The 19,318-nt window shown below is 36.7% G+C and overlaps 1 protein-coding gene across 1 annotated transcript; it reads right to left on the bottom strand.

The window, feature by feature from the left end:
• Nucleotides 1-1,566: 1,566 nt before the first annotated feature.
• jak3 (Janus kinase 3 (a protein tyrosine kinase, leukocyte)) lies at nucleotides 1,567-17,531 on the bottom strand. The gene is made up of 25 exons (XM_077585065.1): nucleotides 17,503-17,531; nucleotides 17,300-17,404; nucleotides 15,088-15,325; nucleotides 14,897-15,014; nucleotides 13,830-13,947; nucleotides 12,953-13,098; nucleotides 11,236-11,539; nucleotides 10,262-10,378; nucleotides 10,025-10,182; nucleotides 9,840-9,951; nucleotides 9,589-9,769; nucleotides 9,305-9,429; nucleotides 8,859-8,990; nucleotides 8,670-8,757; nucleotides 8,328-8,452; nucleotides 8,125-8,263; nucleotides 7,784-7,935; nucleotides 6,617-6,767; nucleotides 6,367-6,494; nucleotides 5,482-5,671; nucleotides 5,163-5,287; nucleotides 3,693-3,865; nucleotides 3,506-3,623; nucleotides 3,326-3,439; nucleotides 1,567-2,551 (listed from the first exon to the last, which is right to left on the bottom strand). The coding sequence occupies exons 3-25, from the start codon at nucleotides 15,287-15,289 to the stop codon at nucleotides 2,369-2,371; spliced, it is 3,399 nt and encodes a 1,132-aa protein (XP_077441191.1). The 5' UTR covers nucleotides 15,290-15,325; nucleotides 17,300-17,404; nucleotides 17,503-17,531; the 3' UTR covers nucleotides 1,567-2,368.
• Nucleotides 17,532-19,318: the final 1,787 nt, after the last annotated feature.

Raw genomic sequence — 19,318 nt, forward strand, 5'->3', positions numbered from 1 at the left:
ATCAAATCCTTAAGCATCGATGTACATCTTCCAAAAGTAAGTTAAACTTCATTTTATTTATCTTATTACGTACATGTACATACTGTGTGTGTCTCTCGCTCTCTCTCTCTCTAACATACGTAGTACAGTACTGTACGTATTCTCTTTAAACATAAATTATAATACAAAATATAGCACTGAAGCAACTTACGAACAAATTCACCTTACGAACGATCGCTCGGAACGTAACTCGTTCGTAAGTTGGGGAGCGTCTGTAATGCTATTTATTTAAAATTTACAGTCGACAAAGTCTATTGTCATTTTCTATTCTAATTGATCTCCTTGCACTTATTTAGAACAGTGATTCTCCACATGTAGAACTTGTATCACCAGTGGTACGCTAGCTCCCTCTAGTGGTACGTAAAGGACTCACTGCCTACGATTCAGTTGTATTTAACTTTTAAGGACTGTAAATACCTATTTAGATACATTTTAACTTTGATGTACAATACATTTTAATTATTAGGCTATTTAAGTGGGTTTTGAACCTTTTTATTCAGTTCCAATGTTTAGATTGCATGTTACAGTGCTTACTTTTTAGTATAACAACTGCTACGCTACTGGGTTTTAATGTTGGTCACGGTGGAGGTACTTGGAGAGAGAAGTATTTTTTGGGGTGGTTCTTCTTTATTACTTCTTTATAATTTGTTCCTCCCCGTCCCCATAATGTAATACCACAGTATTAAATTCCACTGTGTGTCAGACACAGATTACAAAATTCAGCAAAAGGAAGTCTACACGACTTTGACGGTTTCATTTTGAATATACGCAATAATGGTGTTGATAGGGTTTAAAGAGCAAAACTGAAGTGTGTCCTATCGCTCCATCTACCTATCCATCATGTGTATTAATTTCTCACTAACTGGGTTGCTTGGACACCATTCAAGGCCTACAGGTGATTTTAAATTGGACATTTCCAACTTTATTAGTCCTTGAAGCCAGTTAAAGAGAATTGAGACCTGGACATCATGTCGATATCAGTGTATTTTTATGCCAGGATCCTTGAATGGAGCAATAAGAGTAAACTTCACTGGCTGCTTCGACCATTCAGAGTATAATATCTCAATATCGTGAATCTACAGCAAATTACTAGACAAAAGTAAAAATAGCAGGGGTGAATATCTTTGAATGTCTCACGATTCGATTTGATTCAGATTTTTGGGTGTGCGATCCGATTCAGAATAGATTTTCGATTAAGAACTATTTTTGATTCAAAATGATTTGATTGACAATGATTTTTGCTTCAATTTATAGATGTTCAAGGAATTGTAATGATCTACTCCAGTCTGACTCGCTAATGCTAATTAGCGCGCTATTCGCGGCACTTTTATCACTCAAAAGGACGGCTCCAGACTGAAAAAAAAACTTTTATTGGAATAACTTGATCGGGGCTTTTTCCTTCTACTCTCTAATGTGGCTACAACTTAACAGTGTTTCAGACCGCGTGGAACCACACTGCCCCTAAGTGGCCAAAACGGGTACAATATGAACAGCCCTCCCAATAAAGGCACACACAGACAAAGGGAAGACAGTATAAAATAATTTAAATAAAATCGATTTTGGGACATTTAAAATCGATTCTGAATCGTACTAAATGAGAATAGCGATTCTTATGAGAATCTATTTTTTTGGCACACACCTAAAAAATAGCACAGGAAACACATGGGGTGTAATTTACACACAGTGGAAATTGCAAATGAATTCAATGATTACTTTGAGATAGCCATAACAATTTTTTTTTATAGAACTACACTAAATAATTGTAATACTAATATTTTTCTCAAGATTGTACAAGCAAGTGATTTTTTTTAAACATTGTTCAAAATTTTGCAAAAAAAAAAATCTAATTGACTATACAGCAATCATAAACAAGATTATTGGGCCTTTCACATACAATATAATTTGTCATTCGTCATAGGCATTTTCCCAGAATGTATCTAAATAGCCAAAGCGGTTCCACTTTTCAATAAAGGAAATAAGAATGATGTCTTCAATTACAGACCCGCTACTACCAGAGCTTTGCAAAATCTTACAAAAATTTGTATGTGATTAGCTTATATATTATAATATATAATAAATGTATCCTTACCCTCGACTACTACAGCAATAATGGCATTAACTGAAGGAATTTCAAAGACCTCGAATAATAAACATGTTTTAGTAAGTGTTTTTGTCAATACATTTCCTTCTTTATGTAAACAACATTGTACAGTAATTTTTGTGTTTGCAGATTATGCTACCGTAAAAACTTGTTTATAATACAGCTAGTCCTCTGATTTGCCTTTTCCTTTCACGTAGATCCTGCTGCACGCCACATGAAAAGATAATCTTAATGTTCATTCAGCAGCTGCAAACATGGCATGGTGCCATTTTTCGAAGCAGTGCGAGAGGTTCTCCCAGTCAGCCTCTCAGCCTCTTCTTGCATGATGATTTCAATTTGATCCTCCAGGCTGGAGAAACACGGCCTCTCCTCAAATTTGTAAACCCAACACTGCTTCATCAAACCGTACACCTGGTGTGACAGTGACAACATTTTCAGTGACATTGCATTGAACGTTCAAATATATGCTAAGAATGACTTGCAATGACAAAGTGAGATTATTAACTTCATCACTGCCATTGACGGCTATAGACGTCAAAAATCCGTTTTAATTATTTCTATTAGTTTAACTTTTTTTCCCCCACTTTTAACACGAGTATGAAAACCTAGAAAAAAATGTTTATTATACATTTAGATTAATGCGATCAATTGTGAGTTAACTAGTGAAGTCATTTTAATCGCCTGACACCCTTATTTTTTAAATAATTATATATATATATATATATATATATATATATATATATATATATATATATATATATATATATATATATATAATAATCAAGTAATCATTTGGAGCATTTTTTTTTTAAATGTAAAACTGTCCAAATCCTCTGATTTCAGCATATCAACTGTAACTGATTTCTGTAGTCCTTCATTAAAAAAAAAAAAAAAAAAAAAAGATTATTAAAAATTAGGGGCGTCAGGCAATTAAGTTTTAATTGTAATTAATCGAATGACTTAACGCACGATTAATCACAAATTTTATTTCTGTTCTAAATGTACAATGAAAAAAATGTTCAAATGTATGTTTTCATACTCTTGTTAACAAAAGTGGAAAAAAATGTTAAACTAATAGAAATAGTTCAAATGGATTTTTGACGTCTATAGCCGTCAATGGCAGTGAATGAGTTAATAAAGTGGTGTTTATTTTATGGGATTATTTGAAGTCATAGCAAGATTTACCTTGGGTGGGCAGTTTGGAGGGGGAGGCAACCTCCAATTATCCTTGAGGATATTTAGCAGATGCATTGAAATGGATATTCCATGCACATTGGATCCAATTCCCTGCATGCAGAGCTGAAACATACATGAGTGATTAAACGACATCAATTAGGCCTACAAGACATTCGTAAATTTGCTCACCTTTTTGGGGCTTGAATTCACATCACAGTAGGAAAAGAGCTCGTGAAGAACAACTCCAAAACTCCACACATCTGACTTTTGTGAGAATCTGAATCCATTGATGGATTCTGGGGCATACCTGCATTGAACACAGGTGCAAATAACAGAACTGGCCTCACTTGACGTTTTCAGAAATGAAGAGGCCTACCAGAAGATCGGGCTCTCTCCAGGCTGTTTGACTCTGTAGTACTCTTTATCCGAAGGAACAATCTTGGTCAGTCCAAAATCAGCAATTTTCACCAGTGACTCACTAGCCACAAGGATGTTTCTGGCAGCGAGGTCTCGGTGCACATAACGTAATGTCTGCAGGTACGCCATGCCCTGCAAGACAAAAATATCGCCACACAGGCCAAGACTTGACTTGATTATTTGTATGGTGGGATTGCTGCTGTGGTTGATCAGTATAACATAGCAAGAAGTGATCATCATTCAGACCCCCGTTTTTTTGGGTCACAAATTGTGTTTTGTTCCCATTTTTGCAGTTTTGACCAAATGTGTGATTGTAACCTTGTACCCGAGTCCATCGTGTAATCAGAACATTTGAGTCAGTTTACGACATACTGTAAGTGATTACGTTACTGTCCCACAAAGCAGCGAAACAAAACTCAGTTGGACTAATTCTTATCTTTTTAAGCACATAACAGTGAAGTTCCTCTTCTTTGTTAAAATCATGACCCTGCGTCACATGCCAGGATGTCATACTATTTACACAGCTGACACAACTATCATCATCCTGCCTACACATCCTGCATTGGAAAAACAAGCAAGATAAAGTTTTACTGACCAATATTATTGTTAATGGCATTTCTATTGGACTGACCCTCAACGAAACAAAATTGTTCTATATCTATTAAGCATAGGCATAATAATTGGTTAATTTATTAATGGTTTATTACAGGGACGGTTCTAGGGTCAGAGGTTTGGTGGTACTGAGCTCTTAGCCAGGCAAGACAAATGTAACTGTTTTGTACGTTTTAGCTCAATTTCATTCCCACATTTATGAAAGAGAAGCATTTTTTTTTTAATTCACGGGTTACTTCAAGTTCAAGCTCTTAATATGAAAAGACAAATGCACTGTGCTGTCACCAATGCCTAATGTTAAACGCTCCTGCCATCTACTGGCAGAAAAACATTACCTCAACACAAATCAATGTCTCACACTTCTTTTTTTCTTTTCTCTCTTTTTTTTTTTTTTTTTTTTTTTTACAGTATAGTACATCTTAAATTTAACTTCAAATAACTTTATGAATTACTATGAAATGATTGTATCAGTGAGCTAAAAGAAGACTAAAGACAACCATACTTGTATTAGGTAAACATTTTTTCATTTTCAAGTGTATGAAAAACTGGGAAAAGATATTTTATCTTACATTTAGAACACATATAAAATTAATTTGTGGTTAGTCTTGAGTTAATTATTAAAGTCATTATGATTAAGAATTGTAATTGACTGATATATGCGATCAATCAATCAATGCTAAAACTCTCTCTCTCTCTCTCTCTCTCTCTCTCTCTCTCTCTCTCTCTCTCTCTCTCTCTATATATATATATATATATATATACTGTATGAAATTTTTGCATGCATTCATTGATCACATTTGTAGTCAATAATTCTTACTTTACAGATCTGTGAAGCAAAGAGTAGCATGCGCCTGGTGTTGATGTTGTGTCTGTTGTTTTCTGTATACACAATCAGACTTCCATGTGGTAAATACTCCATCACCAAACTCATGTTGAGCCGCCCTGAAAACACAATCCAAGGTTACCATCTTTACAAATTGTTTGAAGCAAAACCAAATCCCATAATGCTGAAAAGTCGAGAAACGTGTGGAGATGCTACATGAATAACGTGACTTGTCTTAACTTTGCATGCTTTTACCAAGCCAAACATTGTTTTGCCCCGATAGGATAAGCGGTTCAGAAAATGGATGGATTACCCATGCTGTAGCAGACCCCTCTGTACTTGACAATGTATTCGCAGCACATCATGCTGAGGGTTTTGATCTCCTTACGAAAGTCCTCCAGGGTTGATTGCTTATTGGGCTGAAGCTTCTTCACAGCAACCATCTCCCCTGTGTCATCTCCAAGTGGGTCGTAACGACACAGTTCAACTCTTCCAAAATTTCCCTGTGGGGGAAAAAAAGACATTGGTTGTTATGTCTAAAAAAGCATGTTAAGTTGAGCCCAATAATATTCGTAGCCTAAAATTATTTATGTCCTCAAACTTCCTTTCTTTAACTCATTCACTGCCATTGACGGTTATAAAAATCATTTGAACTATTTCTATTATTATAACTTTTTTTCTACTTTTGTTAACAAGAGTATGAAAACCTAGATTTTTTATATTGTACATTTAGAACAGATATAAAATTTGTGATTAATCGTGAGTTTATTATCGATTAATTACAATTAAAAATTTTAATCCCTGACACCCCTAATTTTTAATAATCACCTCGTCAGGCGATTACATTTTTTATTTGTAATGAATTGCATGACTTCACTAGTTAACTTCACAAATCTTATATCTGTTCTAAATGCACAATATTTTTTCCCCTAAGTTTTCATACTTTTGTTAACAAAAGTGGTGAAAAAAAGTTAAACTAATAGAAGTTTTTTACGTTTATAGCCGTCAATGGCAGTGAATGAGTTATGTTCATTTAAAAAAAAAAAATTTATATAGATATTTCAATATATATAAATGAATCCCATCCCTTCCCCGATGCTTATAATGAAAAAATAAAATTAAAAAAATAGTCAGGGGCACTAACCTGCAGTCATATATTTCTGTGGCATGAAGCCCCTTTAATTAGTTTCATGTGTACCTTTCCAAGCAGGGAGATGTACCGTAGGTGTCTCTCCTCAAACAATGTCTGGTCCTGCAGGGCAGGGCGAGATGCTTGGCTCACTGGGTCGAGTGTGACAGGCTCAGTGGCATGAAGTATCACATAGTCTGTCAGGAAAAACAAAAACATCATGCATGGTAGTACGTGGTCGTAAGAGTTTTGTTTGGGTCACTGTTTGTGTAAAGAATGTGTGTAAAGAGCTGAAGTAGGATAATAAGAGTACGAGCACCTGATGTGATGAGACTATTGAGCTCACGGATGAGGCTGCGACACGAAGGTCTAAAGGCCGCCTTGTAGTTCATACACTGGCTGATCAGCTCGGCCAGCTCCGTCCACTGAGAAGGCGCCAACTGATGGAAACTCTCGTAAAACTGCTGCTTCTACAAACAACAAGACCGTAGAAAAGATTTATGCAAGTCTCCACTTTTACATACATCGTTGTTTTATAATGCGGTAAGGTTCAAGATTCAAAAGTGTTTATTGTCATATCAGCAATTGGGAAACATGTTGCACCTGTTCAATGAAATTCTTGCTTTTATATGGATGCTAAAGGTATTAAAAAATAGATGAAAAATAAAAATGAATACTAATACAAAAAAATACTATGAAGGCATAGTAATACAAAATACAGGAATACAACAGTATTTTTTACATTTTTTACACACCAACTTACATTAAATTGCAACTGTCAGTATAGTACAGTACTGCTATTATTTACTGCAAGCTAATTCCCAAGCTGCTGTTTGATACAACTGTGTTCCCAGGCTGTAGCGCCACCAGGTGGAATTTGTTATACATACTTACATATACGCAGTACAAATGGGTTTATAACAGATGAGACAATAATAATAATAATAATAATAATAATAATAATAATAATAATAATAATAATATATATATATATATATATATATATATATATATATATATATATTATATATATATATAATAATACAGGGTGGCATGAAAAATCAGGAACTCTTTTAATAATCCAATAAAACCAAGAGTGATGGAAGAAAAATATTGTATTAATAGTAATTGAAACCTTAGTTTCTACTACTACTACTACTACTCATAATAATAATAATAATAATAATAATTACAACTGTCTTTATTAATGTTAATATTATTGTGTGAAGGCTGATTCATGCCAGGTGTGCTTCCATTTTTCTCATTCTAAATATTTACAGTTTTCCCACAATTCCATGTTTTTCACGCCAAAATTCCCCATTTATTTTCAATAGGATGTTCAACAATTTGATTATTATATAATAATAATAATAATCTAATAATAAAATTATTATTATTATTATTATTATTATTATTATTATTATTATTATTATAATTATTATTATTATTATTATTATTATTATTATTGGGCATGAAGTGTATGTACCTGTTGAAGGTCCCAGTCTTGCAGCGGAGCATTGCCATTGTTAAAGATCTCCCAGACTGTGGCACCAAAGCTCCACTTATCACACTCCAAGGTCAGCTTGTCTGGAGCCTCTAACACCTCAGGGGCCACCCAAGGAATTCTGTCCAGGATAACTGAAATGATTATATACGTGTCAATGCAAAAATAAATAAACAAATATGTAAGTATTATTTTCTGTGTAATATGTATTACTTCCTGAATTTCTCATCCGGGCATCAATAATGGATATCTTATTTCATACCAGTAATGTCATTTGACACATATTTCTACTTTTTCTTAAAAAGGAAGGAGGAATTTCTCACCATCTCTGTCTATCATTGCAACGCTGATTCCAGGGTCACTTAGCTTGATAAAAGGAGAACTGCTCTGAGATGTGTCGCCTTCTCTGGCCAGTAGAAGGTTTTTTGCACGGATATTTCCATGGACAATTTTCTTTTCTTCCTGCAAGACAATTGCTTTTCATGAAAAGTGTCATGTTTTTAAATGCGTCATGGTCTTTTCTCACCAGAAAGTTGAGGGCACATGCAAGCTGTTTGACTACGTCAAGTTTCCAGCTCACTGACACGGATCGCCCCCTCTTCAGGTAAAGGTCGAGGGCCCCATACTTTACGAACTCTTGGACCATTATGTCTGCAAATAGCAAGAAAGTTTGGTTTAACAGCTGCAAGGAGTCTGAGAAGGTCATCCAAAGCTACTGGAATGGCTTCAGTAATAAATAAAGACTCATCAATACATATTTGTATTTTTGCAGATGGAAAAGAAAACCAATCAAATCACATTGTGAACCTCTTACACAGTAAAATGTTATGAAGCAAAGGTCAAGAACCTGCATTAGATTTGAACTTACTTTTTGTTCCATGGACACTGATGCCATAAACCAAGAGGAGGTGTTTATGTGAGATTTGACTCATTATGCTGGCAGCTTCAAAAAATGACTGAGTGGCAGAAAATACATGTCACATGCTTCATAATGATGCAACTGAATCAAAGCTCAATAATTCAATTGATTTATGTCTTCTAATCATGTTAAACTCACTTCCCAGCAGTTCTTGTGACTACTGTCAAGTTCTTTAAGGAGAACATCAGTCACATGTTTCTCCCCATCACGATTGTCTGTTTTGGAGCCTTTGAAAATTCTTGTAAAGGATCCCTGTCCAAGGCTCTCCCCCTAGTAAGGATAAGGGCGCAAAAAAGGTTAAGCAAATTAGAGTCAAGTCATTAAAGTAATTTCAGACCCTAAAAACTCAAGGCTCTATTTCTGAAAACAGGCTCATGTGCGCTCAGCATAAAAACTGGTGCATCTTCATTTTCGTGCTCGGGCGATTCTAGTTTAACGTGTTTGGGAATTTGACAGACCGGTCTTCTATGGAGGACCAAAACTGCCAAAATTCTAAATAAATAAATGCCTAAAAAAATAAATATAAATGAAGCAATGCAATCGGAAGACAGTTTTTGCAGCTATCAACTGCTACAGTAACATACCCATTTTAGGTCTTCATATTTGATCATGTGGAACTGGATATGACTGAACTTTTTCGTCTCTGGTGTTGGGGACCCTTGTGCCTCAACAGGGATGCCGTTGCGTATGATGATGAGATTTGTGAGCTCTATAGAGGGACCGGGGAAAATACAGTATCTATTGTCATATCATATGGAAAATCTGAAAATTGGAAGTCACATATCTAGAAATGTGTTTTTATTGTTTATTAAGGATTTTCTGTTCTTGATATCGTTAGCATAATCTATTCAGTTCAGAAGGAAGCAACCTTTGGGTTGGGCTGGACAGCAATGACCGAGCTTGGCAGGCACGTTATCCAGCAAAAGTTTGTGTTGCTGGTAAAAGTTGGTGAGCGCTCTCAAACTGGAAAAGGACTTCTGGACACCGGGAAGATGGAAGTGCTCACTCTTAACGATGAGACAATCTTTGTAATCAAGTCCAAGCGGAGTCTTAATGAACATAAACACGACATAGTCACTTTCTTGTAGTTGGTAAGTATGTCATTAAAGCGCAATTTACCTGAATACAAACAGTCAGGAAGAACTTATCATAATCTTGGGGACTCTGCCGGAGTAGGAATGTTCCATCTTTAACCCCGACCCTTTTCAACTTGTCGACTGCAAACTCCGATCTGATTTGAGATGTCATAAAAACTCTTCATGGGTGTTGCGGTAGTGGTTGAATTATGTGTCAAAAGGACTTACGTGATTGGACCGTGGCAATGGTTTTTGATACCCTCCAGATGACTTTCAGGTACAGTGTCGTGACAGAAGTAGTGGCTGGAGTCTGTGGTTAGTCTGAAGTAGCCATCAACAAGCGACACAAATGAGAGCGCTTCTTTGAGACTCTGGAAATTGGCTTCCTTTGGTAAAAATCAAAGAAGAATGCATGGAAATTTGAACATTCTGTATTTTTTATTCCAATCCACGCTACAAACTGACCATGTTTCTGTCGTCATGACGAAACACGACCACCATCCTGTTGTTTTCCTGCTCATGAGATACCCGCTTCATACTGATGGCAATGATGTCCTGGAAGTCACAGAAAGTCTGCCAGTTCTACAGAAGAAGATGATTAGAGGTTTGTTATATTCAGCTAATGTGTTTGATTTCATTTCATACCTAGTCATCCATCAGCTGACTTTGGATGAGAGTCAGAGTACACAAAGCACATATAGACAAACAACCATTCATACATACTGTACTGTTTATTAACACTGAAGAGGGTCTTCTGCCCAGATTTAGTCATAACTGTTTTAATTTATTTATTTCCTCAGTAGAACTTTTATCTGTGGATGCGTCTTTGTGAGTGCTGTCGCAATTTCTGTTCGTGCTGGCATGTCTGGGGGGCCTCCTCTATTTCCACAACAATAGACCATTTGTCTGTGGTTGAAGTCAATGTGTTAGTATGATCCCTTTAAAGTATCTCATGTCCGGTGAACTCCGGGTGGGCTGTTTCCTGGGGGCTTTGTGGTACCGCCCTTCAAGATAGTAAAAGAATGTTGTAAGTCCTCTGAAATCTTCGCACTTGTGAGAGGCTGCAGCCATTGTCTGGAACTCACTTGTGCCCGGAATATTCTGTAGAAATAAAAGCTTCGAAGTGACTGTTCATCGATCTCCAGCCTGCATTCGGATAACCAACATTCTCACTACCCGAAAGAAAACGAACACGCGGAGAAAAAGATCCTTTTCTTCAACAACACCTAAGGACAATTAAGAGTTTTCAATGAACCCAACAAGAACAAGAGTACCTGGAGAAACACCACGCAAGCACAGTATACAAACTCCACAGAGGAGGGAATGCTGAGCTGAGTTTCAAACCCAGAACTTTAAAACGTTGAGATAGACTTGCTTGGTCACTACGCTACCACAACCAAAGCTGAGGCACAGGTCACAAGAGCAATAACGTAACTCACCAAGGACCCATCAGGATAACGACTTCCACTGGTTTGAATTCCAATTTCCCCAGCGATCTTTACATGGGTGAACGTTCCACTGGAATGGGAAGAACCGTCGCTAACGTGGTAGACCTCACTTCCTAATGTGGGAACAATGCCAGCCATTTCGACCAAGTACTTCAGTTTCAGGCTGTACTTGTCCACAGAGCTGTTTCCAAGCTTCTTTAGGAAACGCTTTAGAGTATTTCTGATTCGATAGCGATCCAGGCGATTGCGTTTCTGGATGTCGTGGCGATGTGACCCAGGAAGGCAAGATTTGTAGCTGAGGGTAAAGAGCACATGCAATTGTATTGAGAGGCATTTGGTAAAAAGTGCTGCACAGAATAATAACTTTAAAACCAGAGTTGTGCGTCAGTATTGATGGAAGGTCGGTCAATCCGTCAATGCCCAGCTCGTTGACGATTAATGAATGACAAGAAACTTAAAATAATAATAATAATAATAATAATTGACAGGCTAAGCCAGAGGTGGGCAATCTCGGTCCTCGAGGGCCAGAGTCCTGCAGGTTTTGGAGGTTTATCACTCCCGACACAAGCTGATTCCAATCAACAGGATCGTTCTCAGGCTTATGCAGAGCTTGCTAATGAGCTGATCATATATCAGCTGTGTGGGAGAAGGGCAACATGGAAAACCTGCAGGACTCCGGCCCTCGATGCCCACCTCTGGGCTAAGCATTGTCGGAAGAGGCTTTTTGTCCGTTAGTGTAATCATCAATAACTGGGTCAGTACCAATGGACCTTCGCAGGCTATCAATGACGGATGCCTGACTTGCAGACGAATGACGAATTACGGAAACACTGACGGACGCCCACTTAGCTGACGTACCACAATGTACTTCCATTTCTTTCCTGGGTCTGCTTTTTTTGCTTGCAGTAAACAAGTAAATATATGCTAACTTCCTCGCACAGCATTCTCCAAGCATTCCCTCTTCTGCCTCTGTCCCAGTACTGATAGCTGGCTGTGTTGTTGAGCTCGGGTGACTACGGACTGTGAAGATAACATTTCCCCCTGTTCTAAATTCTATTTATTGCTACGTTTATGCAAACATTAGTTTAGTGCTCAGTTTGTTTATTTGACATCAGCCATGCTGTTAAACAGCTAAGGCTGTCCTTCGATGCACCATTTCACGTCAGACAGGTTATTGAACAGCTAAGGGGTCTTAAAAAGGTTAAATATTGTGTCCTTTGACTGTGTGGCAGTCAGAGTTGGGGAGTCCAGGCCCAACGAGAACAAACCCTGAAACAGTTTGACTTTAGCCACAAGTGCTTCTACTCAACAGGTGTTTCAATAAGCTGGCTTACCTGCCAGTTAAATAGAAGCACCTGTGGCTAAAGGCAATCTGGCAGGGTTTTTTACTTTCTGGACCTGGATTCCCCAACTCTGGCGGCAGGATTTCTGGTAGTTCCGACTGTGTGCACAACTTCACATACTATGTGTGCCGACATTAGTGAGGAAATGAATATTAGTCCCGACTGTTGATGATTGCCGAATGACGTAAGCTCAAATTCATTGATGGGCCTACCTCTGTTTAAAAACAGATGACATGATAAATGTACTACCATGTAAGCAAATCATTCACATACAAATGCCAATGCATCGATGGTACTTTGGAGAGCAAACCATCCAGTTGCAAGATCACTCCCTCAAACTAAAGAAATGTCACCTTGGTAAATACCTGATGATCTTGCAGAGCTCTCTTATACTCAGATGCTGCTCTTTTGCTATCCTCCACAAGTCCAGCACTGCCAGGCCGAGGCATTCTTCTTGAACGCTCAAAGGCGGAGCCACTCCGGCTTCACCTGTGATGAAGTCACTTCGTACCTATATAACCAAAGGACTCAGTCACATAAAAATACAAAACGACTCCTCCTCCTCCTACTACTACTAAATTATTTGTTCTTTTTCAGGGGGTGATATATACCCATTAATATATTCCTTTTTTGTTGAAAAAAAAAACACAGATTGTATATCTTGATTTATTTGTATCAAAACATTAGTCCTCTTTCAGTATTGAGAATAATCTTGGTAAGGGATGTTTTTGTTTTTGTTTTTTTACATTGTGAAAAGCATTGTATCAGGCATGGGCAGTTTTTGTTAATGTGTGGAATTTTTGGATCTCCACCAATTCTAAAAGGTTCATTGGATTACTTTATGAATTGGGATATATTGGGAAATTGCATCACCTTATGGAGTACTGTACTATATCTCGCTATTGCATGCGAGTAGGGATGATTACCAAAACATTGGTTGCACGAGCATGAATTAGAAGTTTTGACACCAAATAAAAGGACAATGAAAACCATTGGGTAAATAAAACACACAACTTCTATTACTATGAGAAAATGCAAACAATGCTTAAACATTACAAATAACATGTAATTACCGGTACTGTATGCACAAACATGCCACCATAGGGGGCTTTCGCCATTCAAGCTCGGACTGGTACTGGTCTCAAACATTGTCTAAAATGTTAAAATTAAAATGAAATAACCCATATTAAGCATCCTGATAAATGTTTAATATAGTATAGAATAGATCATGTTGTTCTTTACCTGGGCAAAAAGATAGTCAATGACAGAGTAGTCAAGCACAGGACTAATTCTGTCTCTCGTCAGACTGTAGCGGTATGACATTCTTGTTCCCTGTCCAAACCAGTTTCCAAAGAAAAACCTGTAGATGAATCACACATCATTTAGTCTCGGACAGACCAAAAAAAAAAAACAAGTTACACCGCGTCACGTTACATGGAGACACCATTATTGTTTATTAATTTATTATTATTATTATAACACTATCATGACAATATCGTTATCTTGCAAAGTATTATATGGCACCGTAGCTGGCAGGCAGTTTGAAAGGAAGTACAGTATACACACACACACACACGCTGCAAATTGCGAAGGGTTTATTTTTTTAAAGCAATATATATATTTTTTGACAATTAGAGGCACTCTGCTGGCACATGTAGTCAAACTTTGGAAAGCAAAAAATACCTTTTTTTTCTGAAGGGTGTGTGTGCTTGAAAGAGAACGCATGGCTAATCACAAGATCGTGTTTTAAAAGTCACCATAGTGCATGATATGATTAAAAAATATTAAATATTTTTTATTAATTTAATTTAATTTAATAAAAATAAAAAATTGGTTTAACTAGGCTAAGAAGATTTTACAGCTAGCTAAAACTTTAAAAAACAACAACATTCAATTCCAAAGCAGAAGAAAATATCCCCCCCAAAAAATAATAATAATTGAGTAGCTAGTGGTTAGCACATCTGACTGACAGTTGAGAGTTTCTAGGTTTGAGGGCCCTATATTTATGCCTAGCACAATTCTGGCGCAGAGCGTGCTGTGCACATGAGATCACAGAACACCACCGTAAATGTGGGACTTGGAAATCGTCTTCCAACCTGACCATTTCTGTCCGTATGTGAATGTACCCTGCCTATCGCCTGAAGTCAACTGGAATGGACAAATGAGGACAAGCGCTTATAAGACATGTATGGATGGTTAACAAGAGCAGCTACATCCTGTACCCAGCTGGTTTCCAGTGTGCATAATGAATGTCAACCAATGAGTTTTGTTGTTATTGTTGTGATATGATCACAACTAAATACACAAACCTGACTCTGAAGTGGACCTGTATGTTTTCTTCTGTGTTGAACATGTGCGACGGAGGGTACCAGAATGAGAGATCACCAGATGTCAAACCAAAAAGACTTTGGTAAACTGGTAAGATTCCTTGAGAAATAAAACACACACATCCCCATAAAATAAAAACAACAATCTTTCGATGAATATATTTTCATCCTACCACATCTTTTTGCAGCTTGGATGCAAACATTTTCAGCAGAGACTTGGCCAGAGGTTACGTGCATTGTCATTGCATCTTTAGTAGGAGGGAAGAAGTACAAGTGTACTTGCAGACTGGAACCAGTGCTCGAACTCGACCTTTGGCTGCCTCCGCGGTCTCTATTCATTAGAGGAGTAAACTCCTCCTCTTCGCTGAGATCCATGGATGCTTCTGGGGATGGAATCAACTCACTGAAGATCTAAAGGTAGGCAACATTTGTGGATAGAGGAGTGGGCACAGAAACATGTCACTGCATTTCAAAAGCTTCACATATTCATATTCACGCTGCCTTCTTTTCCTCTTTTACGCAGGTACTTCCCTTCATAGTCATTTGTCATGTCTTATTAACATTGAAATATGACTATATTGAATATATGAATTAAACAAAACATCAGGGGTGTCAAACAAACGGCTGGTGGGCCACAACTGGCTTGTTTAGGGGTTAAAATGGGCTGATAGGATGAATTTGAACATTTAAAAAATTACTGTAGCAACTTTGCAGTTATGAGGCTGAGGATTTATATCAGCGGGGTCCTGACCAAGGGCAAAAGTTTGAGCACACAGCTAAAAAGATATTTTTGAAAGCGCACGTCTTTATATTTATATTTATATTTTTCTGATGTCTAGTCAGATGCTACAATGTAAACATTGTGGTTACGTGCGAGTTTTAGCAGCCGGTGTGACCATTTGGTTCATCAAAGTGCCACTTATGCCTATAATTCTATAATAGTAAAAATAAATAAATTCAATCTTAGTTAAGAGCTTCACAAATGAGTTTGGTTTGGTTGAGTCTTCTTTTTCATACAATGCCATTAACATCTACTTTTCACATATGTTCAATGTATAAAGAATACATTTACAGGGCAAGTGATCTTTTTATTCTTAGTTTGTACAGTTCAGGGGTCAATTTAGGTTTTGAGAATTATTACGTGCACACCAAAGACAAACCCTAGTTCGCACCAGAGTGCAGACAGATTTATTACAAAAAAGAGATAGCATTCAGTAGCAGAGAGAAATGCTGCTACAAGTAGGTGAAATGTTGGTTTTGCAGAGAGGGTGTAAATGCTAAATTTCACTCCATAGTTCTCTTGCATCTTTTGGCTAAGTACCCTTCTTTGCATGGCTTTTTAACCCGTGCAATATTCCAAGCAAGTTGATATGTGTGTTTCATGATTATAAAATGTTGGGAACAACTCTGTCTACTTTTCATTTTTGGCCTGTTTATTCCCATTTATATGGAACATTTTCATTCAATTTGGGCTACTAACCTGATTCTAATCAGAATACAAGGCTCCATGTAAACTAGGCTGTTTGACACCCCTGTCCGTTTGTGTGAGCGTTGAGTGTGAATGATTGTTTGTTTAGTATAAACTAATAGTTTAACATATATCTCAACAATTCACTATTAAATGGTTTTCATTCTTTGCTCATGTCTTCAGCACTTACCTTCAAATGGATTTCAAAACAAAACACTGAAAATTGTTCTGCCTGTCAATAATCATTGAGCACATAGATAAAGAACAAATGTATAGTATATTTCTAATTAATAAATAGTAAGTTTGCAATAATAATAATAAAGAACTCCGGATGTTTTCTTACACCAAACCAAGGCATCACACCTCCTTGGTTTGGGAACACTGGTCTAGTAATGATTACACACGTAACAGAAATGAAAACTGAGTGTTGAAAATGATTTCAAATTCAACCACAATCACCCTTTGAGCCTACCTAACATAAGTGTTGTCATTACCGTGAGGCATTGACAAGAACTGAGAAAATTGGTACAGATGATTATGTAGGAATTGTCTATCAGTCACTCAAAATTTATCTTTGGTAAATTGCTTTTAATCTGAAAAAGGAAAGGAAATCAATATTACAATAAGACATCATACTGGTTCACATGATAACGCTACAAAAATTGTAGAGATACAAATGTTACATTTTCCACATGAAAAACTAACAACCTAATAAATACTCACACAAAATATATAAGCTTAACTGGTGTTTACATATTTCAAATAATGTTTTACAAAATCCCAAAGCCTGATGAAATAAATAAATAATAATAATAACCTGCATGTGTCAAATAAGCACTTTGCCCCCCTTTTTTCATGCAATAAAACTAAAACACCAAAGCACCTAAATGATGATATATCAACAAATCCCCTTTTACCTTTACATTTGTATGGCAGAAGTCCTAAGGTTGATAATTTGTTGAAGGATTTCTTCTCTTTATTTGCCCGTGTGTGCGTCTGCAGGAAGTCTTTAACAGGTTTTCCTGTTTTAGATGAGCAGATGTCACGCGATCAGTAACTTTTTTTTTTCATTTCTCTGTCTGTGAATTGATTTATAACATTCTCAAAAGGCAATTCTTACTTTCTCGTGCGTGAATTTGCTTGTCATGTCAACTGGATTAAGTGTGTATTTCTGATTCTATTCATGCATTAGTGTTTGTAAATTCCCTTCATGCAGAAATGATTTGACTGTAGTTGATCTTACAGGAAAACAGAAGCAACCGACCGCTGTGGTTTCCCTGTTCAGCACAGAGGTTCTCAGCAGTTTCCTGTCACAGCAACAACCACGTGGTCTGAACTGCAAACATTTCAATGGTTGTATATAAAAAAAAAAATTCTAGACCTGTTTCTCATCATACTGTATCTGCTTGTACATTTTTAGTTCCACGCAAAATTTAGCATTTGCTATCTCACTGTCACTTGGTCTTTCTTTCTCACTGGTTGAGTATTAATGCTGCATTCAAGGATGGTCGGAAGTCAGACTTTTCCGAATTCAAACCAGAAAGTGTGTACGAGAACGCCCCCTTGGACTCGGAAATTCCACTTGTGAAGTCAAAAAAAAAAGTACCCCGACTTCACTGACGGACTACATGTGACGTCACTCTACAATGGCGACCCCTTTGGAAACTCAGACCGTGAATGGTAAAACGCAATTTACTCGAGTATTAAACTAGATAGCTTTCTTTATTCATAAATATTCAACATAACTTCACGTAACACAATGTAAGTGACAGTGTGCCGCTATCTCCTTGCATAAAATTATACGGTGAATTACTGAACTGTATGGAATGCTTATGAAATAAGATAAAAACAATAAATGAAGCAAAATTGCGAGAAGGCATGTTTGCTGGAGGTCAAAATGAGCTTTGAGGACCAAAATAACAATTAATCACTATCCGCCATTTTGGTTGTTTACTTTTGCCTCGAACGCTTTCAGGTCAGAACCTGGAAAAAACAACTATATCCAACTTCCGACCATCCTCGAATGCAGCATTAATAGGTGAAACCAACAATTCATATTCTGATAATTGATAAAAAATAAATAAATAAAATGAGGATACATTTTTTTAAATAATACACAATCTTTTCTCATTATAACGTAAACTTAAATAAACTTAAATGTTTAAGCTTGGCATATTAATAAGTACATGGTCATCAAGTTGTTAAAAAATACCCATCTCACCTTATATCATAATAAAAAAAAATAAAAAATTAAAATAATAATAATAACACAAGTCAAGTCAATTTAATTTATATAGCCCTTTATATTACAAAATAGTCTCAAAGGGTTTCACATCAAATTATTATTATATGACGAGATTAGAAATCAGAAGTCAACTATTTTTCAATGTATTTTTAAGAGCGGCTTGGCAACAAGAAAAAAAAATCTAGCAATATCTCATATCTTGCCGCTGTTAAAAGCGAACAAAATTTGCAAGAAACATGAAGTCTACACGCAATTTGCCTTCATACGCTAATGAGGCCGCATAAAATGATGTCGCGGCCAGATTGGCCCCCAGGCCTTGACTTCGACACCTGTGTTCTAAACGTTCTTTTCAGCACAACTTTCATTCAGTATATATATATATATATATATATATATATATATACAAATCAAGTTACTGATAGTGCAGTCACAATATGGTTTTGTATTAACAATATAACAATAACTCAATAACTCAACATTGTTTAAACGTTAATATCCATATTTACAATATCTCCCAGCATTGTTCAGGTATGGGACTACGGTTCTAACCGCTGTTACTTTGGCGACGCTCACTGACTACGGTAGCCGTACTTAATTAATATTGATCCACATATAAGGTGCATTGGATCATAAGGCGCACTGTCCATTTTTTGAGAAAATTAAAGGCTTTTAGGTGCGCCTTATAGTCCGG

Source organism: Vanacampus margaritifer, chromosome 13 (assembly GCF_051991255.1).
Source record: "Vanacampus margaritifer isolate UIUO_Vmar chromosome 13, RoL_Vmar_1.0, whole genome shotgun sequence".
NCBI lineage: Eukaryota > Metazoa > Chordata > Actinopteri > Syngnathiformes > Syngnathidae > Vanacampus > Vanacampus margaritifer.